Source organism: Dromiciops gliroides, chromosome 3 (assembly GCF_019393635.1).
Source record: "Dromiciops gliroides isolate mDroGli1 chromosome 3, mDroGli1.pri, whole genome shotgun sequence".
Taxonomy (NCBI): Eukaryota; Metazoa; Chordata; class Mammalia; order Microbiotheria; family Microbiotheriidae; genus Dromiciops; species Dromiciops gliroides.
The window spans coordinates 344,778,123-344,805,959 of record NC_057863.1 but is presented as its reverse complement, the minus strand read 5'-3'; the positions used below and the strand labels follow the sequence as shown (position 1 = coordinate 344,805,959).

The 27,837-nt window shown below is 36.8% G+C and overlaps 1 protein-coding gene across 1 annotated transcript in view; it reads left to right on the top strand.

Annotated features, from left to right (window-relative positions):
• Window positions 1-27,837, top strand: part of STAG1 (stromal antigen 1) — a 360,000-nt gene that overhangs the window by 315,946 nt on the left and 16,217 nt on the right. Inside the window, 7 exon segments of the mRNA XM_043995188.1 lie at window positions 9,869-9,961; window positions 12,873-13,047; window positions 17,086-17,225; window positions 19,816-19,917; window positions 21,755-21,903; window positions 22,973-23,101; window positions 23,974-24,179. Of these exon segments, the coding sequence (XP_043851123.1) occupies window positions 9,869-9,961; window positions 12,873-13,047; window positions 17,086-17,225; window positions 19,816-19,917; window positions 21,755-21,903; window positions 22,973-23,101; window positions 23,974-24,179 (994 nt within the window).

The following is a 27,837-nucleotide window of genomic DNA, read 5'->3' as shown; positions in this document are numbered from 1 at the left end:
TTTTTTAAATTGAGACCATTTGCCTCCTCACTTTGCATCATTCAAATATTCTCCCCTTCCCATTTTTAATCCTTTATTCCGGTCTCTGATGAAGAGGTAGCCCTTTTACTTACCAAGGCCAACCCCCCTTTTACATGTACCCATGATCCCATCCTTCCCTGTCTTTTCCAGAAGAATGCCCCTAATGTCATCTTACATCATTCTCTGTCTTCATTCTCTCCTTACATACTGCCTCCAGAAATCCTCACTTGATTCTTTCATCCCTATTAGTTCTTGCCCTATATTTCTCCTACCTATTGTGACTAAATTTGGGAAAGCTGTCTAAAATCACTTGGACTTCCTCTCCTCTCCCTCTCTTCTTAATTCTCTGCAATCTTGCTTCTTCTGACAGTCTCATCATTCCACTGAAACTTCTCTATCCAACATTACCAGTGATCTCTTAAATACCAAATCTAATGGCCTTTGTCTTAATCTTCATCCTTCTTGACCTCTCTCGTACATTTGACACTATTGATCACCTTCTCTTCCTGAATACTCTCTTCCCTCTAGGTTTTTGTGACACTGCTCATTCCTGGTTCTCCTACCTGTCTAACCACTCCTTCTCAGTCTTCTTTGCTGGTTCTTCATCTAAGTCACACTCGCTTATCATGGGTGAACCCCAAGGCTCTGTTCTGCACCTCTCTATCAGGAGGTGGGTAGCATGTTTCATCATTAGTTCTCTGGAATTATGGCTCTCCTGCAATCAGAAAAGAACTGATAGAAATAATTGCTATTATTATTATTAAAGGAAGCAACATGTTTTTGTTTTAAACAAGAGAAACTGAAGATTGCCCTTATAGGGCAAGCACCCCCATTATGGATCTAGGACTTCCTTTCACCCTTAAGCACAGCTTCTCCCTGGGTACTGCAATGCTTCTGTCCAGACAAGTCCCCAGAGTTTGTAGGTCTCTCTGTCTGTCTTCCTTTGCCATCCTGGGCTGGAAAAACTAAGCACTGTGATGTTTTCATGGGTTTCGCCATCAGGAGTCTGATATATCTTCTAGATCTGTTGGGGCAAGTTTTTGGGTGGGAGCTTACTATACTGCTTCCTGCTGCCTCACTATATTGGCTCCCTCAAGCAATAGTTTTACTTATTATTTTTATTATATTGACTTTCTTCACAGAGGGGGGGGAAAACATGTTTGCTTTAATATCATTAAATATAAAAATTGGCTCTTTATGTTTTTTATGACATTCCCTAACTCTGATTTAGTAATGAATTTTCCCCAAAATCATGGATTGAAAGTTAAATCTCTAATACTCAAAAATATTTGTATACACTAAGGATAGCTCCTTTTCAAGACATGGAATGAAATCAAATCACAGTTGGTCTATTTGACAGAAACAAGATGAGATATTTCTTTTGAGGTTAAATTCAGCAAGTATTAACAAAAAAATATTCTCTCTTGTCCCATAATAATTGCCAGAAAGTTTTTGTTTTCTCACAGGTCATGTTCAGTTTATTTTGCTCCAGTGCCCCCTAGTGCTGGTCCTATAAGGGCAGCCTTCAGTTGCTTTTCTTTATAACAGAACATATTCATCTTCCTTTAATTATAATAGCATTTATCCCTTCAGTTCATTTCTGATTTACAAATAGAGAATTTAAAAGCCAGATAAACAACGGTCAATCCTAGACAAATATTTGTTTCATTGAGACCAGTCCCCTAGAAATGTTAATAATCCACCTGAACTTAGTTTTCTGTGATTAACAAACATGTTATACCTCAAACCCCATCCCAGTGATCCTGGATACCAGCCATCATTTTTCAAACCTGTTTTCCATCTCCACTACTCTTAACCCAATGCCCTCACTCACTGCCCCCCAGTCAGTCTTAGACTCTAAAGCTACCCACCCACCTCTTCCACTGTACTTTGATGTCATCTTAAATCTTTTCTTTTCTCATTCTTTCCATCTTCTGGCTATCAGTAAAATCTGGCTCTCTCCTTATGATATAGCCTTCTGGCCATACTTTACTGCATTGGCTGCATTTTCACTCATTCCCTCTAACTCACTGGTAGAAGAAGTAACTTGCAATACTCCTTGTTCCCTGCTACAACTCCTGAGCTTACTTACCCTCTACCATCATCACTCAGTAACTTCTCTTCCTTTTGAGGTTTATTCATTCCATATCTACCACCCAGTCAAAACTCTGATAGCTTTTGTCTACCAACCTCCAAAATACTTCCCTTTCCTCGATAAATTCATTACCTGGCTCACATTTCTCCCCTCACCAACTTCTTCCGTTATACTAGAGGACTTCACCATACATGTTAATCTTGCAAACACCCTTATCTCCCCCTCTATTCTACTTGAACTACACAAAGAGGCCATATCCTTGATCTTGCTGACACTTAGAAATGTTCCCCTTCTGTGATCATGAACTCTGAAGTTCCTAGATCTTATCACAGTCTGTTGTCATTCCACCTCACCCTCTGCCTTGCAACCCCAAATCCCATTCTTTGTCCTCACTGTAAGCTTCAATCCCTTGACCCCTTAGTTCTCTCCCAGGTTATTACCTGTGTACTGGCTTTACTCCCCACCTCCTCATCTTGACCCTTTAATAAACCTGCACAATTCAACTCTACACTGTCGTCTTGTCTTGAATCTTTTGCCTCCTTGTGCTATTGCTGATCTTGCCCTTCTAAGCCATAACCCTAGATTACTCCCACCATCAGATGCCTTCACTCCTACCCACATGCTGCTGAATGAAGTTAGAGAATCATGAATATATGCTCACGGAATCTAGTACAAATTTATGTTCCATAATCTCAACTGGATCCTCACTGCAGCAAGACAATCCCTAATTAACTCACTATCCAACTCACCAAGAGCAACTTTCCCAAACCTTTTCACCCCACTTCAGACATCCCATGGCTTCCTCACTAACATTCTTTGATAAGAACCTTGCCTCTTACTCCACTGAAAGGATGAAGGCCATTTACTAAGAACTTTCCCTTCTTACTTCCTCTCTGTCTCACACCTACCAAATGCCTTTGGCCACCATCTCCACCTTCGCCCCATTTTTCATGAAGAGGTGGCCAATCTCCTTGCCAAAGCAAATCTCTCTACCTGCACAAGAGATCATAATAAATTCCATCCTCTCCAGGGAATTGTCCTATCTCTAATCCCCAGTCTCTCACTTATCTTCAATCTATCTCCTTGTCTTCTGACTACTTAACTGTTTGTTATTTATGTGACAACTTTTTCTTAGTGCCTGCCACATAGTAGGCTCTCTCTCTCTCTCTTTTTTTTTGGGGGGGGGCGGGGCAGTGAGGGTTAAGTGAGTTGCCCAGGGTCACACAGCTAGTAAGTGTCATGGGTCTGGAGCCAGATTTGAACTCAGGTCCTCCTGAATCCAGGGCCAGTGCTTTATCCACTGTACTACCTATCTGTCCCTGGAGCTTCTCTTAAGATGGTAAGTAATATAAATCTAAAATCAGGAGCAAGCATTATATGTAATGGGGGTTAACTAGAAGCCTTTCCAATAAGATGAGGTTTTGAAGCAAGGTTGTCCATATCACCATTACTATTCAATATTGTACAAGAAATTCTAGCTATAGCGATAAGACAAGAAAAAGAAATTGACAGAATAAGCATAGGCAGTGAAGAAACAAAAAATTCACTTTTTTCAGATGACATGACGATATCCTTAGAGAACCCTAGAAAGCCAACTAAAAGACTAATCCAAAATATTAACAACTTTGACAAAGTTTCAAGATACAAAATAAACCCACACAAATCATCAGCATTTATATTTACTTTGAAAAAAAACACAATAGGAAAAGATATAAAGAGAAATCCTATTTAAAATAACTGCAGATGGGGGGGAGGGGCGGGGCATGGCTAGGTGGTACAGTGGATAAAGCACTGACCTTGGATTCAGGAGGACCTAAGTTCAAATCTGACCTCAGACACTTGACACTTACTAGCTGTGTGACCCTGGGCAAGTCCCTTAACCCTCATTATAAAATAAAATAACTGCAGATAGGACACACTCTATATGAACACAATTACAAAACACTTTTCACGTAAATCTAAACAAAAGTGAAGGAAAGTGGTCTAGCAGTACCAGATTTCAAACTATACTACAAAGCAGTAATAATCAAAACAATCTGGCACTAGAGAAGAAATTAAATGGTTAGATTAGGCACACAATATACAGAAGTAAATGACCACAATAACCTAGTGTTTGGTAAAACCAACTATCTAAGCTTATGAGGGAAGAACTCACTATTCAACAAAAACTATCATTCAACTGTAAATCAAAAACTAATTCAACAAAAATACTGTAGTCTGACAGAAACTATAGGCCAATATTTCACACCATATACTAGTATAAGATCAAAATAAGTACATGATTTAGACATAAAGGGTGATATAATAAGCAAATTAAAGGAACATAGAAAAAAAAATCACCTATTAGATCTGTGGATAATGGAAGACGTTTTAACCAATAAGAGATAGAGAAGATAACAGGCATAATGGTTATTGCATAAACTAAACCAATGCAGCCAAAATTAGAAGAAAAGCAGGAAATGGGGGGGGGGGCTTACAATAAGTTTTTCTAATAAAATTATTTCTCACATATATAGAGAACTGAGACAAATTTATAAAAATAAGAGTCTTTCCCCAATTGATGAAGGCCAAAAGATAAAAATGGGCAGGCTTCAGAAGAAGAAATCAAAACTTTCAATAGTCATATAAAAATGCTTTAAATCACTAATAATGTACATGCAGCCACTGTGAAGTACTACTTCACACCTATCAGATTAGCTAACATGATAGAATAGGAAAATGACAAATACTGGAGAGGATATAGAAAAATAGGGACACTAATGCACTGTTGTTAAAGCTTTGAACTAATGCAACCATTCTCAAAAACAATTTGGAATTATGCCCAATGGTCTATAACTGTGCATGCCCTTTGATCTAGTAATACCACCACTAGGTCTGTAATCTCAAAGAGATCAAAGGAAAAGGAAAACCCATATGTATTTAAAAAATATTTTTTACCAGCTCCTTTTATTGAGGCAAAAAATTAGAAACTGGGATGTTTATCAATTAGGGAATGGCTAAACAAGTTGTGGTATCTCATTGTGATGGAATACTCAGTGCACTTTTAGAAATGAAGAGGAGGGAGGGCTGCTAGGTGGCACAGTGGATAAAGCACTGGCCTTGGATTCAGGAGGACCTGAGTTCAAATTTGACCTCATACTCTTGATGCTTACTAGCTGTGTGACCTTTTGACTAGTCACTTAACCCTCATTGCCCCACCAAAAAAAGGGGAAAAAAAAACGATGAGGGGAGTTGTTTCAACTTATGAACTGATATAAAGTGATGTGAACAGAACCAGGAGAACATTGTACATAATAACAGCAATATTGTAACAATGATCAACTGTGATGGATCAGTACCTTTTCAAAGGGCTTATGATAGAAAATGCTATCCACCTTCAGTGAAAAAATGATGAACTCTGAATATATATTAAAGCATATTTTCTTTCACTTTCCTTATTTTTCTTGCTTTAATTTTTTCCTGCAACCTGGCTAATGGGAAATGTTTTGCATGACTTCATATATATATAATGAGTATTATATTTCTTGCCTTCTCAATGGATTGGGGAAGGTGTGGAGGGTCAAAAAAAAATGGAGATTAAAAATAAAAATCTACAGCCTCAGACACTTGACACTTACTAGCTGTGTGACCCTGGGCAAGTCACTTAACCCCAATTGCCTCACCAAAAAACTAAAAAATTAAAAAATTTAAATCTAAATAAAGAAAAAATTAGAAGGAAAACAAATATAGCTTAGAACAGAAGATAGAATACCTGACAGAAGTATCTGAGTTCCTAAAAAATTATGATAGACCAAACAGAACTCTGATTCCAAGAGACAAGATACTTTAGAACAAAATCAAAGGATTAAAAATAGAAGAAAATATAAGGTATCTTCTCAAATACAGCTGGTCTGGAAAAGAGGTCAGAGATAAATAATTTAAGAATCATCAGTCTCTTGGAAAACTATAACCAAAAAACATCCTGAATGCCACATTTTTCATTAGATAATAAATGAAAAATGTCCAAATTTACTAAATTCAGTACAAAGTGAAAAAAGAAAGAACACCAGTGACTTCTTGAATGGAACCTGACCCTCTTGTAAGGAACAGGAAATTAAATGAAAAACAAATTCTTTTTCACAAAAGCTGGTATAATTCTGAATTAACTCAAATCTCTACCAAATGAAGGCAATCTGTCATGAAATGTAGTATAAGATTATTAATGTAATAAAATACATTTGAATTAATACAAAAAAAAACCAGAAGCAAAATCGATAAACATTTCAGTAGAAGTAACATTCATTGTTAACAAGATATGCTCTTGAGAATATCCATGTCCTAGAATGTAACAGAGAACACTTTGTAGATCACTGAAGCCCATTTTCTCCAGGTTTTTTTTTTTCCTCAAAATGTGTATAATGATATAGAATGTATCAACCATGAATATTACTAGGTTTTGCACCTGCCTTCATTCCCTGGCACACACTCTGTTAGAAACATATTTTGGTAAATATGGTAAGGAAATTTTACCAGTATATTCAGGTTTTGTGGTTGTATGACATACTTTTTCATTTAATCTGTCATTAATATTTTCTTCTTTACCTTCTTAAAATTAGACAGTCAAAGCAATGTCAGGCCCCGATTTTTAGCCTTTTCTAGTTTCCAAGGTGTAAATGTTCACATTGAACATTGACGGATCAACTCCCTGGGAAGCCTAATTCTCAGATGTAGCAGTTATAAATTGGGGGTGTTAACACATATTCTGGTCCCTTCTTGGAAACTTTAGAGGAAATTCATGTTTTAAGTAGTACTTGTACCAGCTGGTCCCTAAGATTGTTTCCAACTCTATAAAGTTTTAGTTATTTTAGATGAATTTGAGCAGATATTTGCCTAAAATCTTGGGCAAGGCAGTGTATAAGTCTTTCACACACAACAAAGGTTAACACTAATGCACAGAGAAAGTCAAGTAATAAGTGCTATATTACTCTGCCATGGTGTCTTCCCTGACTTGCTTTCTCTCCTGTCAGCACAATCAGCTTAGTTGTTTGACATCAACATATGAAAATTCAAACTGCCCACATATAAACATCTCTTTAGGATTTGAAGCACTCTAACTCTTCACAAAATCTTCAAAAAATTTACAACCAAAACTTGGGCTTCCAAGTTAAATCATTTTTAGTAAAATGAAAGAATTACTAAAGCGGGGAACTGCCTTATGAATAAGAGTCATAATAACTTAAATTTTACTTCAACTTCTTCTTGCTGACTGAGAATAGGTACCTTTGAGGTCATTGAGTCCAATACCCCTGTTTTACAGATACACAAAAGTGTTAAATGACTTGTGCAGGATCATATAGCTCCTAAGTATCTGAGGGAGGATTTTAATTTAGGTTTTCCTGATTCTAAGCCAACATTCTATCCACTATACACTACACCCTCAATTTAAGCACTTTTTTGCTGTTTAGTTTGGTTATTTGTTAGATAGATAGATAATCATTGATCCTTTGGCTAATGAGTTCAGACATAACACTGTCAAATACTCTCAAATCCTCTTGACCCATGTTTCAACCCTAGATCTTTCACAGCATCTCCCTTCTTTGTCCCTACTTTCTCATGTTGAATGCTCCTGGAGAAAACCCTACAATTCCAGTGGCAGACAGTACCTGAAGAATGCAGCATACATTTTCAGATATGACCTTTTTATTGATTAACTTTATTGACTATACTTATTAATTACAAAATAAAGTGGGGAGGCAGGTTGTTGTAAAGTGACAATGATACAATGCTAACCACCTCTCCTATTTTACTGAGAAAATAGAATTTTATATTTTTCCCCACACCAAACCTCAAAATACCTCATCATCTTCCCTTTTATTCTCCTTAACTCCTGTTATTGCTGCAGTAAATTGTCTAATCTCCTTGCCCAAGCAGTCCCCTCGAACTTAATACTCTTAACCCTATAGCTCCCCCACTACACCCCACTTTAGCAGAAACTCTTATACCCCAACCTTTTCCACAAGGACTTGCTGACTTAACATTTTTTTTCCTCTTAACTATGGATTCCTTTCTCACAGCCTGTAAATATGCCTAGGTTTTTTTCCATACTTTAAAAAAAAATTTTTTTATCTATTCCTCCTTTCACAGTCAGCTCCTCAAAAGATTATTTATGTTTATGGCTTCCATTTCCTTACCTCCCATTCATTTCTCAATCTATCACAGTCTGGCTTCTGACTCTATCACTGTACCAAAGCTCTTCTTTCCAATGATCTCTTTTTAAAATGGCTTTTTAATTTATTTTGGTTTTATATCTCCTAAAATCCCTCAATATATATTCCTTTCCTTTCCCTACCCCGGAGTCATTACTTTAACAAAAAATTAAACGAAAAGAGAAAGAGGAAAAAAATTAGCAAAACTGATCAATACATCAAAAATATATATGTGTATGTATATATATATATATTGTAGTAGTCACTCTTCTACAAATGTGGGCTCCCTGCTTCTGCAAAGGATTAAAGGAGATGGCTTCTCATTTTTCTTCTTTGGAACCAAATTTCTAAACATTCATCTCAGTTGTTTTATGGTTATTAGTCTTTCTTTTCATTGTTTTGTTTTTGGTTTTTTTTTTTAGTGAGGCAATTGGGGTTAAGTGACTTGCCCAAGGTCACACAGCTAGTAAGTGTTAAGTGTCTGAGGCCGGATTTGAACTCAGGTATTCCTGACTCCAGGGCCAGTGCTCTATCCACTGCGCCACCTAGCTGCCCCCTCTTTTCATTGTTATATTCATTGGGTCTCACTTTTCAGTTGTAATGTTTTCTCTATCCTACTTTCACATCTGTTGTATCCCTACTCTTCTCTCCATTCAGACTTGATGTGCATATGCTTTACAACTGCTATTCTATATCATCCTATTTTTTTGTTGTTGTTGTTTTTGTGAGACAATTGGGGTTAAGTGACTTGCCCAGGGTCATACAGCTAGTAAGTGTTAAGTGTCTGAGGCTGGATTTGAACTCAGGTACTCCTGACTCCAGGGCCGGCGCTCTATTCACTGCACCACCTAGCTGCCCCTATATCATCCTATTTTAATACTGATGATTCTTAATTACATGAAGTAACTTTTTTTATCACAACTAGCTTCCCATACATACACACACACACACACACACACACACACACACATATATATACTATGCTCATTCATGCTTCTCTGTGTTCACATTATTTCCTTCCCCTATCACCCCATTATCTTCTTTTGAAATGACCTTCTTTCCCTGACTCTTAATGTTCCACAAATACAAAATTATTTAACAACAGCTAAAACAAAACCTAATGAGAGATGTTGACTCTCCTAGGGAGGAAATTGTTCAATATTCAGATAAATTTTGCTTCACAGATTATCTGTACCACTTTTACATTAAAACAGATAATTGCAGGCGGGGTAGCAGCTAGGTGGCACAGTGGATAAAGTACCAGCCCTGGATTCAGGAGGACCTGAGTTCAAATCTGGCCTCAGACACTTGACACTGACTAGCTGTGTGACCCTGGGCAAGTCACTTAACCCTCATTGCTCTGCCCATGCCGAGGCGCCCCCCCCCAAAAAAAAACAACACAGATAATTGGGAGTTAACTCTCTGTGTAGCCCCTTAAACATAATTGGTTTTACAAATTGCCTTGATGAACTGAATTTGCTATTTTCTATTCATTGTTTCTTTAACTGCTTCTTAGTAAATTGTCTTTGATATTTGATGTGATTCGTGATCTGAACATATTTTTCAGGATGATTTGTTGGTATTGAGGAAAACCGTGAAATCCTTCTTGGCCGTTTGCCAGCAGTGCCTATCCAATGTTAACACCCCAGTCAAGGAAGAGGTAAGAAAATGCCAGTTAAATTATCCTTGTAGACAAATTCAAATGCATTCAAGGACAGAAGATGTATTACCACAATTCCTTGCTTAAAATGCTTTGGTAAAATACATTTTTGCTAAAATTCATTTCTTCCTTTGTGATCAACCTTCATAAGTATACTTTCTGACTGTAGTAACGGGATAGGAAATTAGTTTTGTTAAAGGCTTAATGAGTAGCAACCAGTTTGCTTCGTACTGGACTAGAAGAGAAGAGGAAAGTTAGAGTCAAAATTGCATATTCCCTCCACCTTATCTTTCTGTCTCTGAAATTGAATCTTTGTGGTTTCAGACCATGAACATGAGTCACAGCAGAGTTTATAGCTCTCAGCATTGCCACTGATGAGGCAAAGCATGTGGAATGTTGGCTTGTGTGTGCATGTGCACATGTTTGAGAATTCATTGTCCTCCCCACTGAATCAGGTGCATCAAAGAGTTTATAACTCACAACCCCAAAGCTGAAACACTTACACTTAAGAAAAATCCTAAATATTAAATGCAGAATTTTAGTCACTTTACCCAGCATCTCTCTTTCCCTTTCTTATTTTAGTACAAATTCTGATGGTGTCAGTCTTCTGCTTACAAACCTTCAGTGGTTCCCTGTTTTCTAGAATAAAATAAAAATACTTAATCTTGGCATTTAAAACCAGTCACAGTTTGACTCCAACCTACCTTTCCATTCTTTCCCTTCACATAATCCATATCCCAATCAAAATTACCAAGCTGCTAATCCCAGAGTTTGGCATTCCATCTACTACCTCCTTGGCCTTGCTGTACCCTTAATGTACTTCCTCTGCCTGTATCTCATAATCCTTAGCTTCCTTCAAGGCTTAACATAGATGTCTTTGAAATATTTTACTCATCTCTCTAATTGTTAATGCTCTCTCCCACCTCAAATTATCTTGTGTTTATATCTCTATATAAATATTTTGTCCCCCCGTAGAATGACTGCAGGGATTTTTTTATTTTATATTTGCATTCCCAGCACCTAGCACAGTATCTTGCACATAATAGGTGCTTAATAAATTCTTGTTAAATTGGATTGAATTCTTCTCCTAGACTATCTACCTACCTTGACACATAGGAATCTCCTTTTGTGTTTATTTCCATAACTGCTTGTTTTAGTTTATTTCTTTGATCTTTATCCCTACCTTCTCCAAGTCTTGATAAATTACTCTGAATTGTCAACAAACTATTTACAAACATCTGTTCATACATACAGAATTCTGGCCTTGCTGGGGGTGAGGAGAGCCTCTCTTCTTCTCCCAACCCCCCAGGTTCCCATCTGGAGCTTTAGAGAATAAGCATCCCACAGCTGCCACATTCTGTGCTCTTAATTGACGCTGCCTGGAAATGCCCAGAGCAACAACCAAGGAGAAAGTATTACCTGAATCTCTGCTTTCCTTTCTGCTAGACAAGAGGCAGCCTTCAGTCAGGGGTGCAAGAATTCCTTGAGTTTCATTTCTTTCTTGTGGCAGGTGGCCACTAACAAAAGTACTTGCAAGTTGTTTACCACAGAATATATTTTTTTATATTAACAGTTTAATAAAGTTCTGCAGCTTGCCGACAAAAAGTCTATTTCATCCATAAAGTAACTGAAGCATAGTGCTGAATATGCATTCCTATTTCAGCAACATTATGGTTTAAAAGTCTTTTGTGAGGGGCAGCTAGATGGTGCAATGGGTAGAGCACCGGCCCTGGAGTCAGGAGTACCTGAGTTCAAATCCAGCCTCAGACACTTAACACTTACTAGCTGTGTGACCTTGGGCAAGTCACTTTACCCCAATTGCCTCACTTAAAAAAAAAAAGTCTTTTGTGGAGTAGCCAAACAATCTAACCACCATTTAAAATACTGCTTTTTTGAAAGATGGATTCTAGGCAGCTAGATGGTGCAATGGGTAGAGCACCGGCCCTGGATTCAGGAGGGCCTGAGTTCAAATCTGGCCTCAGACACTCGACACTTACTAGCTGTGTGACCCTGGGCAAGTCACTTAACCCAAATTGCCTCACCCCCCCCCCCCAAAAAAAAAGATGGATTCTGTATTACAACTTAGAAACAAATGTTTAAAATATCTTCCATTATTAGGGATATTTTTTATGAAATTTTCAGTGAATGCTTAGATTCTGATTGTTCCACAGAGCTGCTGTTAAAATATTTATTTCCTGTAAACAGTTCATGTAACATTAAAATGAAAACTAAGAATAAGAAAGTTATTATTAGCATAAAATTCTATTTAGTTCTGAACTATTTAAGATTTGTCATGCTTGATAATTATTATTTGAAAGTGTCTAGGTAGAAATAACATTGGAAAGGTTACTGTGAGGTATCCAGTTGTGAACATTTTCACTCAGATAAAATTATATATAATTTATTTCAGGCTACTGTCAGAATCCTTTAAATCATTCTTCCTTTGAAGTTCTTTATCTTCATGATTGGACCCAACTCAAAGCAAAATTGAGTTTTATAAGTTTTGACAAGGTTCTTTTTTACTATCTTTGAATTAATACAACCAAATCAAAGAAATTGCTTTCCTATGCAGATTCATTGCTAAGCTCATAGCTAACCTCTATAATTTGGTATGTGGCTATTCTTGACTAAATCTGAAAGCAGGACCCATGCGATAGAATTGAAAAATTCAGGGCAGCTAGGTGGCCAAGTGTATAAGGCACTGGCCCTGAATTCAAATGCGGCTTCAGATACTTGACACTTACTAGCAGTGTGACCCTGGGCAAGTCACTTAACCCTCATTGCACCACCAAAAAAAAATTTTTTTAATTGCTCCTGACATTCAATTGTTTTCAGCATATTTGACTTATTCTCATTTTAGAATCATGGTTCTCATTCCAGTATTTTGATGGTGAATCTCCTTGCATTCCAGGCTTTCATGTTGCTTTGTGACCTCTTGATGATTTTCAGTCACCAGTTAATGACAGGGGGCAGGGAGGGGCTTCAGCCTTTGGTGTTTAATCCAGACACTGGACTCCAGTCTGAGCTCCTCAGTTTTGTGATGGACCATGTCTTCATTGACCAAGATGAAGAGAACCAAAGCATGGGTATTTATAACCATTATCTTTAATGTTGGTATTGTCCTTATAGCTCCATAATGGCTTGGGGGGTGGGGGGGGGAATTGACAGAAGACTACTGAAGATGGGGAAAGCATTGATTTTTTTTTTTAAACAACCTTTTTTTTTTCCCTGTGGTAAATCAGTTTTCTGTCTAATTAAAACAGGTTCAGGGTAACTTTGTTCTAAAAGGAATAGATTAAGCTCTAGTTCTCCCAAATATGCATCATTTGTTAATCATATGAACAAAAGGTTAGAGGATATATTTGAAGATGAAAAACTATGCACAATAGACTAATCTTGAAGGAAATTTTCACAAATAAATGATGTCCATTTGAGAAGACTAATATTGGGTGTTGTTTGTTACCAGACTAGACTGAAATTTGTTTTTATTAGTTTCAGGGTGGTTTGGTTTTTGGTTTTGGTTTTTTTTCATAAATCACTTATAAAATCTACAGTTCAGATATTCTGAGAGTGATATCCAAGAGTCATACCTGCCATGTATATCAGCATGTCTTTTCTATAATTAGAGAGCCCAAGGTCCCTTCTCCTTCACAGATGTTAGGGGATATATTTTTATAAGAATCTTCCTTTAAACTTAAGATTCTTAAATTATAACTAAACAGTGAAACAAAATTACTATAGTTAGAACTGGAATTTGTCTCAGAATTTTCCTATCTTTTCATAAACCAGGATGAAGGATTTCTTCTCACTGTAGACAGGGGTTTTTCAATTCAATATAAACAATTAAACCAAGAAAGAAATCTACTTTTGACAGAGATTGGGTTATATACATGTGGGAAAAGATCAGATAATAGGCATAGTGTCCAGAAATGAAAATCAATAAAGATATTGAGAGAGCTAACATTTAAAAAGCAAAAAAACAGGGTACCACTCTAAAGCATAGGACACATTTAAATAATGAAATGTGCACCTATGATTAGTGATCTTCTATAAGATAGATGAAATATTTAAGATTAGGTGTGTTTCTGTGTTGCTTCTTGGCTTTGCTTTCCATAATGCCTTCTAAGAACTACATGATAAATATTTCTAGTGTTCTCATCAATCACAGCATGTGAGTCACAGTGAGGCTTCATATACCTCTGTTTTTACATCACATTTATTTCTGATTAGCCCCTCTCTGTTCTTCTACCTGAAGGAACCTTTCTTCATAACTTAATCTTTAAAAAATAATAATAATAATTCAGCAAAAACAATGCATTAGCCTTGTCTAGCAGTGTATATAATATTTCACACCCATACCATGCTACCCACACCTCTCCTACAAAAATTGTGATACATTTTCTTATCTTTTCTCTGGAGCCAAACTGTCATTATAATTATACAACAGACCATGGATTTTTCTCAGATATTTCCTGCCACAAGGCCCAGTAAAATCCCTTATTTTAAGTCTCTGAATGACTTCTTATAAAAATAAGAAAAAGTGCAGGGAAAGAGTACATCTCTATTAAGTAGCAGTAGGAAATTTATTCTCAAGTAATTCACATTGCTGCTTGTGAACTCTTAATATTCATAGAAATACTTATAAGTGATAATAACATTACTAATATTTGGCCCAATTTCAAAACAAGAAACAGTCTTAACCATGAAGAAATACTTTAAACTGTCATAGAACACAAACATATATTTTAAGTTGTTTGTCCAAAAACATAAGAATGTATTATGGGGTTCTTCCAGACATATTTCTCCTGCAAAGCCTTTACAAAACGCAGACCTCCCTCACTTTAGAATCTTGCTCTTTTTGCATGTGTAAGAAATTACTGCTCTGGAATATATCTGAAAATACACCAATTCAAGAAATAAGCTGATGGGCAAGTGTAAAAAGCTTCAGTCAAAACAAACCTTCAATTTTAGCAAGTCCATAAAAGAAAAATCAAACTGAAGCAGAAACTAATGCTAACATTCAGAAAATTAGTCTGATAATATGCCAAAGGCTATAAATCATTGAATTTAGTGTTTTATCTTTCTATGACCCAGAGCCCTCCTGGGCTGGGCTCACAGTGACCAGCGCTGATCTAAAAAACTGACCCATTGGGTTACTGTCTCTGCAGTCTGTATGCACCAACCTATAGTATATTCTGGTAAATATACAAAATATGTTCATATCTAGATGTTCACAGATGCTAGAGAAAGAGTCCCCAACTCCCATTCAAGCATACCAGCTAACAAATGCATATCAGGCAAGGACAATCCTAATTTCACTTAAAACAAAATTCAGAAGGCACAAAGGAGCCCATAAACAAATTCCTAAGTATATAAAGCACTCACAGTGGCCCAAAAGTTGCTCCCTTTGGAATGGAATTGAACCTAGTTTCACCAAGTGGACAACATTCTGACATTCTTTTGAAGCCTTAGCTTTCCCACAGGATCCTATACGATTGATCTGAAACTTATTCCTCCAGTGACCAGTAGAAAGCAAACATTTTAGGGTTGCCGGACAAGGTGTCCTTCCTTTTCATCAGGCCCTGCCCTATCCAAATAACTCTGATAGAAAGTGGTGGTAAGATCCCAATCTCTTATTTCTCCATCCTATGACTTAAGTTCTTTTACTCTTCCTTCAGCCACTACTTTTGCTAAAAGACACTTCTCAGGAACTCTGCTTTCTACAAATTCATGTCTCCAAATTCTGTCAAGACAACCCCAAAACTAGCAATGCCCAAGAAATCTTCCTTCTCTGCTAAAATATGAGATTTGGGGACCACACTGCCTAAGAAAATTCCCTCCTGTAACTCAGAACATTGTGAACTCTCCTCTTGTGCCACATGTGCTAATTCACATAACTTTTATGTAGTTCTCTAGCATATTCCACTATTTCTGTAGCAACTGTTACTTTTTGGACCACGGGCACAAGAACATGTAGCTCCCTTATGTTCCTACCATAAGCTGACCTCTGATACTCAAGCTGAAAAAGTGGAAGGAGTTCTTCCCCACCCTTAACCCCTATGCTTGGGAAACATGGTACCACTAAAAGGCTAAAAAAGGCACAAGAACTTATAGGCTGGCACAGAGGAATGAATGGTTCCTCCAGTCATCTTAGAAGAAATTGGCTTCCTCTCTAGTCACTAAAACCCATTCCCTAGAAGATAGCAAGAGAAGTCTCCAAACTAGCCAGTTTGTCTCGGGAGCAGCTTTCATCTCTAAAAACTTATCAGCTCTGTGTGACCCTGGGCAAGTCACTTAACCCTCATTGCCTTGCCCACCCCCCCCCCCAAAAAAAAAAAAACAACTAATCAGGAGTTGTTTTAACAAAATACCCATGGGCATATCCACACTCATCAGAGGAACTTGCTTACTAAGGAACTCCTCAGATCAAACCCACTCCTTCAACTTATCTTTCATCAGCTTTTCTGAAAAGGAGTACTTACAGAACCCATTTTATACAGAAAGACATTAAAACACAAGGAACATAAAGTAAAAAGTCTAATTTTAAAACTTTTGCATATTTCTCACAAACAAGTTTTCGTTTTTGACATTGTGTATCCCAGGACCATTGCAAGTAATTGTGTTTAGTAAATATTGGTTGATTTGAATTGAAACTGGTGAAAATAAAGGAACATCAGATTCATAGTACTAAAGTTTTTCAGGGTTTGTCTGGTCCAACCTTTACCTAAATGATGAATTATCTATAACTCTACAACACATGGTCATTGAAGCCTCCAATCTATAACATTCACTTTTCACTACAGTTGTTCTTTTAAAAAAACTGAAAAAAACATTTACAAGGCAATTCTTGGAAGGAAATAACTGTATTATTACCCCCTTTTTTGTCAACTTTGAATCAAATGATTATACCACCCTAAAATTAAAATAACAGCAACACAAATCCTTACTAATACTGCAAACAAAGAAACCTTTTATTTTCCTTCTAAAACAAACTATTTTGAAGATTTAAATATAATTCTAATGAAAAGCTCATCGTGAACTAGCTTTCTCCTGCAGACATTGTTTCTAATTTGTCTTGAAATGAGAACCAAATCCCTAACTTATTTTTCACCCCCTGTGGTTAGAAGGTGATGAGGAAGACGAAGCTAACAAAATTGAGGCCTTACATAAGAGAAGAAACCTTTTGGCAGCCTTTAGCAAACTAATCATCTATGACATTGTGGACATGCATGCAGCTGCTGACATCTTCAAACACTACATGAAGGTACAGGATTTTGTTTGCTTAACTCTTTGGAGAAATTTGGTGTTAAAATCAGAAAAGGAAAGGATGGAAGTAAATGACCTTTGTGATTTTTTCAACTAATTGATACATTGGGCTTTGTTGAAGGTTTTCTGATTCAGACAAGCTTGTGACTTTATTCTCCTTCAGGCTTCGGGGTGGGGGGGCAGACAGAGAGAGATGCTGATAAATATTATATAACACTGTATAGACTTTGTAGAATAAGATTTCTATCCTTGCAGGAGGATCAACTACTTTTCATTTCCTCAGAGCCTTGAGTTTATCCCTGATTTGGGGTAGAGGCAACAGAGGCATGAAATATCAGTCTATTAAAGTTGAAAGGAGGGCAACTAAGTGGCATGGTGGATAAAGCATTGGCCCTGGATTCAGGAGGACCTGAGTTCAAATCCAGCCTCAAGCACTTAACACTTAACTAGCTGTGTGACCCTGGGCAAGTCACTTAACCCTCATTGCCCCCCCCCAAAATAGTTTAAAGGAGCATTAGTTATCTCATCAACTGCCCTCTTTTTGCATATCAAGGAACTGAGGCCCATGGAAACAATGCCATCTGCCCAAGGTCTAGCTGTTCTCCAACTAACTAGGAGAAGTCCAAGTCTCTGGCTATTCTTTCTGCCACATCTTCCCGAGGTTTACAGGAAAGAAAAGAAAAGGGTCAGCAGCTTTTTCAGAAACCTGGAAGAGCCCAAAAAGAGAAAACTGACAGAGAAGGAAACATAGTTGGCCCAAACAGCTTGATCTACAAGATTAAGCTTTCAAGATCTACAGATTGCAGATCCTTGATGGATGGGCTTATTCTATAATGAACAAGCTAATTATGAACTAATTATAGTTAACATAAGAGGAGAGTAAGTTTTCATTTATCAAAAAATGAAAAAACTTTTCTGTTTGATATCTTGGCCACGTCTTATATTAAGAGTTTATTAAAATAGTAAAACCCTTAAAAATCTTGCCCCAGCCTACCTTGTCAGACTTATTACATATTACTTCACTTAATACATACTGTAGTTTAGCTAAACTGGTCGCTTAACTGTCCCTTCCATATGCCATATACCATTTCCCATCTCTTTGCCTTTGCATAAGCTGTTTCACATGCCTATTGGGCAGTCCATCTGCCCCCAAGCTTCTTAGAATCCCTGGCCTTTTTCAGAGCTCACTGTGAGCAGCAGCTCCTACTTGAGGCCTTTCTTGATTCTTTCTTCCTCTTCAGGTACTAGTTCTTCCCTACATAAAATTACCTTGCGTTTACTTTACACATATTTTATTTCTGCTTATGTATACATGTTGTTTCAATAGAATATAATCTCCTTGAAGTTAAGGACCATTTCCTTTTTTGTAAGAAATATCTAAAGGCTCTCCAAATCCAGAAAAAAAAAAAAGAAACTGTGGTATATGGACCATACTATTTCTTTTGTTTTTGGTGCTGTTGTTTTTCTTTTTTGAAGTTTTTCCTTTTTGCTCTGATTCTTCTTGTATAACATGACTAATACAGAAATATGTTTAATGTTTTATATATATATATAACCTATATCAGGTTACTGCTGTCTAGGGGAGGAGGGAGGGAGAAAAATTGGAAATTGGAAATCTTATCTAAACAAATGTGGAAACCTCAAATAAATAAATAAATAAATTTAAGAAATGTCTAGCACACTTCTTAATAAATGCTTGTAGATAGACTGATTGATTACAGAATTAGTTTTTGAAATAAAAACTTAGCTATCCAGCTCTCAAGCATATATGACCATTTCCAGATCATTACAATGGCAGCATAAGTGATCCAGTATTTGGGAGAAAAGGTGGGAGGGGAACAGATTCATTTTTATTGCCAAATATGTTTGAAACAAGGATTTGATTACTTCTTAAGAGATTTATAGAAGCCTCTGCAACTTCTACAACTATAAATATTGTTTTAATCTATAGTACTTATGGTTTTAACTTAGGTGTAATTAATATCAACTGACAAATATAGTTTATCGAGGATGTAATTGCCTCCTTTGTATTTTCTGCTTCTACTACTTTGTGAATGCCTAATGAGTATTAATTGATGAATAATGAAGTACAAACTCAGTTACCTGTATCTGTCTTATCTGTCTTTTTTCACTAGGAAATTAAATTTATTTGCCTTCTTTCACAGTCTAGTTGAGAAAAATCTGAGAATAAAGAAATGTGCCCATTTTTAGTACTCTGTAGTTAGTTGGTAATTAGTTTCCTGCAACAGTTCTTATTGGACAGTATGAATTATTTCCTTGGGAGGAAATATATGCCTTTAAAACAATATTTAATATTCAACATTAAGAAACAAAGTTAGGGGGCGGCTAGGTGGCGCAGTGGATAAAGCACCGGCCCTGGATTCAGGAGGACCTGAGTTCAAATCTAGCCTCAGACACTTGACACTTACTAACTGTGTGACCCTGGGCAAGTCACTTAACCCCCCATTGCCCTGCCAAAAAAAAAAAAGTTTTCTCACTCAGACCTATCTCCTCCCTTCCAATTCATTACTCAGGGTTTTCCAGTTAAATTACATTTTCAAAAGCAATTTTGTCTTTTTTCCTCACAGTATTACAATGACTATGGTGACATCATTAAAGAGACACTGAGTAAAACAAGGCAGATTGACAAGATTCAGTGTGCAAAAACCCTCATTCTCAGTTTACAGCAGGTAAGAAAAAATCTAAAGTTTAGCTATACTACAAACTCAAATCTGTGGTCTCCTTCTGCCCACACCAGCATAAATACATGTTTTTGCCTTACATCATGCATTGATTTAGTCCACATTCAAAAGCTTGATGAGACAGAATTACAGACTTCTTCAATAAATCCTTTATCTGGGGCAGCTAGGTGGCGTGGTGGATAAAGCACCAGCCCTGGATTCAGGAGGACCTGAGTTCAAATCCAGCCTCAGACACTTGACACACACTAGCTTTGTGACCCTGGGCAAGTCACTTAACTCCCATAGCCCGGCCCCGCGCCCCCCCCCCCCCCACAAATAAATAAATCCTTTATCAGAGTTTCTCACATGAAAGGAAATTTCTTGTTTTTCTTATCTACCCTCTCTTTAGAAATACCAGAGTGCAGAATAAATGCTCAAAAAGGTGTCAACCCAAATATATTTTATGAGAATTGTAAGAATTAAAAGATCAAAGTTGATGTTTAGGATCAACAGTCCAAAGATCCACGGCCCCATCTCTTGAGAGTAGCAGCTTTGACCCAGGTCAGAGTTGGTAGTATTTCACAATCCCTCCAAGTCTTCTGGTTTCTGAATGAATTTGAACAGTGTAAGAAGTTTGGGGGAAAGATGGGATTATGTCCTAGAATAACTGACCTAATTTTTACATTGATTAAAGGGAATAGTATATCCCAAAATAAAAATCAACCCTAAGGTAAAACAGTAAAAAGTTAATGGAATTTCAAATACACATAACAGTTTGGATTGGGGTGATATTTTATAGTAAAAACAAAGAAAAAGGTCAGTGATATCTTAAGTAAATCTTTTAGCTTCTCTACAGTACAGTTGGCTTAGCTTCAAGCTGTGACTGTTAACGTGTGTCTATATACCAAGAGATAGAAAAACTGAAGAGAGAACCACTTAGAATTAGCCTCCATAGAATTCAAAGGAATACTGAAAAAGCTATCCCCCTGCCCAGAGGAACAACATTATATAAAAGTCAGGACTTCTTTCCACTCTCATCCTTTCTCACCTGAGAAATTTTTACATGACCCTGGGTATACAGGTATATAAAATAGGTATACATAACCTTTTACTAATGCCACATTTTTTGCGACCCCCACATTCAGTTATGCGACCTACAGTTTAAGCTTCAGTTAAAGAGATGAGAGAAAAAAATGACTTGAGGCTAACCATTAGGTCACTAGAACCTAAAGGCATCAGCTGTAGATGATTAGACTTTCCCAAAAGATGAAATATCTATTTCCCTCTAAGTTCACATAAGCTTACCAAAAGTAGGTTTCCTGATATTTCAGTTAATAGTACCAGTATTTTACAAATAGTAGATTTGAAGAAATAAAGGAAAACTTCTTGAAATAATTTTCAGTGTATCTTTATTGAAACATAGAGAGAAAAGTAAAAATAGTTGGGTAGGATAATTCATAAGATGAATGGGTAAGCCCCTCCCATATGATTACTACCCCTTTCTCCCCCCTCCACCTCCCCCCCCCAAAAAAAAAGAGAGACAGAGAGAGAAAGAGAAAGAATTGTCCTTGCTGAACAGGCGAGCCATTTTGATTTAGGCTGTTTTGCAGTCCTTCCAAATTCTCTTATGTTGCACTCTGTTTAAAATCATACGGTCTTACAGTTTTCTTTCAGAATTAAACATAATATGTTCAATCTTCATAATAAAATTAAATGATATCACTTGGATTTTTGTACATTTAATCACACCTTACCCCCAATGTACTATAGAAATTAAGAAAGTTCATAACCTTAATGGGGAAAATAAAACCTATAGATTTTTAAACCTTTGTTTTCTTTCCTTTAGTTGTTTAATGAGCTTGTTCAGGAACAAGGCCCCAACTTGGACAGGACTTCTGCCCATGTCAGTGGCATTAAAGAATTGGCTCGAAGATTTGCTCTTACCTTTGGGCTGGATCAGATCAAGACCAGGGAAGCAGTTGCAACACTTCACAAGTAAGTGAACTGGTTTCTCAATTGATAAATGATCAAAGGATATAAATAGGCAACTTTCAGAAAAAGAAATTCAAGCTATTGATAGCCATGTGAAAAAATATAAGTCACTAATAATTAGAAAAATGCAAATTAAGACAACTCTGAGGTATTGCCTAACACCCATCAGATTGGTAAAGTTGATAGAAAAGAAAAATGACAAATCCTGGAGTGGCTGTAGGGAAAACAAGTACACTAATACAACTTCTTTCTGCATCATTTTATTTGTAAGTCTTTCCAGGTATCACACTACCACTTTAAAATATATATAATAGGGGCAGCTAGGTGGCGCAGTGGATAAAGCACCGGCCCTGGATTCAGGAGTACCTGAGTTCAAATGCGGTCTCAGACACTTGACACTTACTAGCTGGGTGACCCTGGGCAAGTCACTTAACCCCCATTGCCCCGCCAAAAAAAAAAAAAGTAATAATATATATCACATGGATATAGTACTTTAAGTTTACAAAGCATTTCATTCATAACAACCCTATGAGACAAGTAGCACATCTTTATTATCACCTTATGTTTACATATAAGGAAACTGAGACTTAAAAAGTTTAAGTGACTTAAACAAAAGTACACAATTTCTAATATTACTATTACTTAAAAGCACTTAAAATCTTGTTGTCCATTTGCCCAGTAGTGACCAGTGCTAGAATTTTATCTCAGGTCTCCTAACTCTTAGTTTTCCTGTTCTTCCATGCTGCCTCTATTGGCTTAACCTTGTTTTTCACATCGAGTGCTTACATTACTGGAGTACAATGATTGGAATGTGATAATTCTATAGAATAAAGGTTTGTAAATTGTTAAAATACTTTTTAGGGGGAAAAATTTCACATGCCATCTATTTATCTACTTGAATTTAATATCACACATTTAATAGTAATGCCATAAACATATGCTCTCAGTTAATTTCATATAGCACGTAAGTAGTGGACAGAGATAAAAAAGGAAGATATATCAGGAAAAATAAGGTATTAATGACATTAGGAAGACTACCCTTTAAAATATGCATTTTTTTTCTTTACTGTAGAGATGGCATAGAATTTGCTTTCAAATACCAGAATCAAAAGGGACAAGAATATCCACCTCCTAACCTGGCTTTCCTTGAAGTTTTAAGTGAATTCTCTTCTAAACTTCTTCGACAGGACAAAAAGACAGTGTAAGTGATTTATTTTTTCTTTGAATTGAATGGAGACTGTTATCAGGCTAGTGGAAGTTCATAAGTCTCATGGTTATACTTTTCCTTTTGTGGTAAAGGATCTGTGATCCAGACATAACTTCAGTTCCCAAAACATACCCCTGTTTGTAATTGATAGTTCTGGTTCATGGTTCTTTCTTAAATATTACTTCTTTTATTTCTTTATTCGAGATTGTATATAGTCATTCTTTACTAATGACATCTCAAAATCTTTTCTAACCCTTTTAAGAGTACAAAACGTTATTGAGCATCTCATTATGGAAAAATTCGATTATAATCATGTAAAAGTGAAATTTTAAATAATACCTCACACTTTTATAGTAATTTAAGGATTACATAGTTCCTCCTAAGAATCCTTGTACATACATATTTCCATATGAAGAAGCTGTATAAGTATCAGAGAGCTGAAATGATTTGACCTCTGAACTGCATAGGGCCAGAATCGGGATTGTAACCCAGATTTTCTAACTCCTACTTCAGAATATTTTCCATTTTACACCTTTAAAGAGGAAGAGGATTTGGAGGTCTGAGGATTTATCTGAGTATATATGACAATATCAAAGAAAGGTGATAATCTCTGCCTTTGAAAAATTCTTGTATCTAATGCTGAAGAGTAGTTAGGAAGGAACCCTTGTGACACTGGAGGTCCCTACATGTGGCAACTTGTGAACGTTGACGTTGGGGAAAAGAGGGGGAAAAGCTAAGGGAACTGTAGAACCCGAAAGAGAGAAAAATTATTGAGAAAATTTCTGTTGGTAATGACAGAAGAATAAAATAAGTGGTACTCAAACAGCTTCCATAAGAAACTATTGATTGTTCTTCTGTGTTTTTAGCCATTCATACCTAGAGAAATTCCTAACAGAGCAGATGATGGAGAGAAGAGAAGATGTATGGCTTCCACTCATCTCCTATAGAAATTCATTAGTCACTGGAGGGGAAGATGACAGAATGTCAGTGAATAGTGGAAGCAGCAGTAGCAAAGCTTCATCAGTAAGGAATAAGAAAGGACGGCCACCACTTCACAAAAAGAGAGTTGAAGGTAAGTATGATTTGACAGTGAGAGATAAAAGTTTGGTCTGGTTGTATAATGTGAAACCAGAAATGTTAATTATCCTTATGAACTGAGAATTGATACTAAGACAAGACTCTTCCCTGTACTGTGGAGGATGCAAAAGAAGTAAACCTTAACCTTGCCCTAAAAGAAGTTAAAATCTATCACAAAATAGAAGAATTAGAAAAACCTCAGAGACCCCCTTGTTTAACTTATACCAGAGTAAGACTCTCCTCTACAACATCTCTGAACGATTTATTTCTTATCCTTGGCTTGAAGACCTGGTGAATGGGAACACACCACTTCTGCCTCAGTCTATCTTTGGATGGTCACATCAATCCTTAATTGTCCTCTTGACAACTTCCACTAAGCGATCTCCTAAGCCTGCCCTGTGGAACCAAGCAGAACATCCAACATGACAAAAGTTTCAAATTCTTGAAGACATATATCCTATCCCCAATATGTTTTCTTCTCAGGGAAACATCATCAATTTCTAAAATCAATCCTTAGGATTCATCAACTTAGCATCTTCTACCATGCTGGTTGCCCACATCTGGATGCTCAGAAACTGATTCCTGTCCTTTCCAAAAGAGTGCAGCCAGAACTGAGCTGGGAAAAGTGTAGCCTAAGATGACATTATTGACTCATATTGAACCTGCAGTCCACTAACACTTCCACGATCTTTTTCAGGTGCACTTATAGGAATCTAGCTATTCCTCCCCCAACTTAAGTTGATTTTTTTTTAACCCACGTAAAGATTTTTATATTGATTCCTATTGAATTTTATCTTATTAAACCAGCCCAATAATCTTCTGATTCCTGCCTCTAATCCACTGTGTTAACCATCCCTCCCAACTTTATATCATCTTCAAGTTTAATAAGCATAACACCTGTGCTTTTTATCTGAGTTATTGATAAACCTATTAAAGAGTGCAAAGCCAAGCACAAAAGCCTGGAGCATACTTCTAGAGCCCTCTTTCCAAGTTAACTTTGAATCATTCATGATGATTCTTGGAATCCATCCATTTAGCCTGTTCTGAGTAGACCTAATTAATTGTGCTATTGCCCAACCTTTGTCTTTTCCACAAGAATAGTAGAAAATAGCTGTGTGACCCTGGGCAAGTCACTTAACCCCAATTGCCTCGCTTAAAAAAAAAAAAAGAATAGTAGGAAAGATTATGTAAGCTATGTCTGTGGCAGTCCCTTTATCTACCCTGTCAAAAAAACAAATGAGATTAGCCTAATATGAGCTGTTCTTTATGAAGACATTGCAGTTCTTTGTGATCATTTCTAGATGGTAACTAACCAGCCTTTAATTCTAGTTTTTCCAGAAATCAAAGTCAGTCTCACAATTGCACTTAGTAATTGTTAGGATATAATAAGCCAACACTGGGCTTAAAAGTATATAGATTAAGGCGTTTCTAGAGTTGGTGAGGGGTGAAATGGGAAAGGGTTTTGAGATAAAAGTAGATGTGTTTTATTGGAGAGAAGGTCCATCATTGACCATTTCAAGAAGGGTGTGATGTGACCCATCTTCCCACCCACTGGTTAACTTCTGCTTCTCAGACTCCTCTTCCTTCCTCCTCCTCCTCCTCCCCAAATTGGGACATTTGTCCTTCTGTCATGCACGAACTCTTGAGTTCTCAATTATTATTCAAGCTCACTGAAAGTGAGTCTGCATTTCCTCTCACAGCTCTCCCAGTGAACCATATCTGTAATTCATCTGGACTGGAGCCTGGAACACAACAAGAGCTACCTACCAGGTTCTCTTGCTATCTTATGACTCATCATAGTTAATCAATTCCTATTTGCCATTTTTGTTCTAACCCTAAGATAATTTTCTGTGACTAAATAGCTATTCCTCTTCTCCCTGGTTCCTATTCAATAAAAACACAATTCATCAAACAGATGCTACTCTGAAAAGCACTGTGTTAGACATTGGATATGTGAAAACAAAAATGAAATCACCCCTGCTCCCAGGCAACTTCATTTTCTCCTGTTACCATTGTCCCACCCATCCCAGGCAACAGGTCTCCTGGCTTTTCTGTGATCCTCATCTTTCCCCCAATGTAGCTTTAAAAAGCCTTTCTTGGGGAATCCATATTGTTGGCATCATCCACATGATATGCCTTACATGTGAGAACATACCTGCACCCCATAGGACTAAGCAACAACAAAGTCATGGTATACAGATGGTGAATAAGGAGTTGACACCAAAAGAAATTCAAATTTCTTGATATGTGGAGAGTATGGATGAGTCCCTCTCTGGTTTTTTTTGTTTGGTTGGTTGGTTGTTTTTTTTTTTTAATCAAAGTTATCTGGACATGTTTGTGTAAAAAAAAACCAAAGATTCAGTAGAAAATAATGGTGAATATTATTTCAGTGGAGACTATTAAAAACAGGAGCATGAAAAATGTAAACTTTTTGTTGTCCTTAGCTTTTCTTACTGGCATTGGGAATCACTACATTAATTGTATGCTAACTATTTTCTTTTTTTAAAAAAACTTATCTCGGTGCAGCTAGATGGCACCATGGATAGAGCACTGGCCCTGGATTCAGGAGTACCTGAGTTCAAATCCGGCCTCCCACACTTGACACTTACTAGCTGTGTGACCCTGGGCAAGTCACTTAACCCCCCACTCCCCGCAAAAACAAAAACTTAGTAAGAAGCCAAGAAGTAAGGCATATACACCCTTCACTCCCTCCTTCCTTTTTAGCTTAGGTTTTCTTCCTAAAACAGAAAAGGAGTGTAATTATGAGTCTTTGTTCACCATGGTTCTAGGCAGTGTTCAGGTTGGGGTTTTTTGGTTTGTGTTTTTTTTTAATTTTCATTCCACTCACCCAGAATTACACTGTAATTAGCAAAAAAATTAATTGGAATCTAACATTACTTCCACTGTTAAATGATTCTTCATAGTTTAAAGGAGAAAGAATGCTTTAAGCAAGACTGAATATTCAGGAGAGTGAGATAATTTATAAATTATTGAAAGCTGGTGTTTATATTTAGCCCTGTGGCATACCCCTAGAAACTTTCTTCTTAGTTGATATCACATTATCAATCAACCCTTTGGGTATTATTGTTTAACCAACTATAAATCCACCTAACTTCTTTTCAGTTTACATTTCTTCATCTCATCCACAAGTATATGATGAAAGACTTTGTCAGTGTACTTTGAATTCTAGTAAGGTATCTTATCAGTTAGTATCTCACTATTAAATGAGAGAATGATCCCTAGGGTTCCTCAAAGCTCTAAGAGTTTATTCTATAGCTGTGGTATTCCCCTGTTCTACCTAGTTGGATTAAGCCCTTTCAGAAGTTCATTATCCAGGAGCATGAAGGGTAATGAGTGAATTAATTTATTTAGACTTTTCAAAAATACTTTGATAAAACTGAACACCAGGAAAAAAGTTGTCATTCTGGGATTGGGGTCTTTTGTCAGGAATAGAAAAAAAACTTAGACAAATGAAAAAGGGCTCATATTTCAGATAAATATATAAAGAGTGAGGGATTTTGTAGCAGCATCAAGACTTCATATTCTTTAAAATAGGAAGAAAGTACCCAGTAAAATTTCCTAAATGTCAGGCTGGTAAAAAATTATACAAAGATCTCGCACCATGGCAAGGAGTCAGAAAAATGATGTTTTGT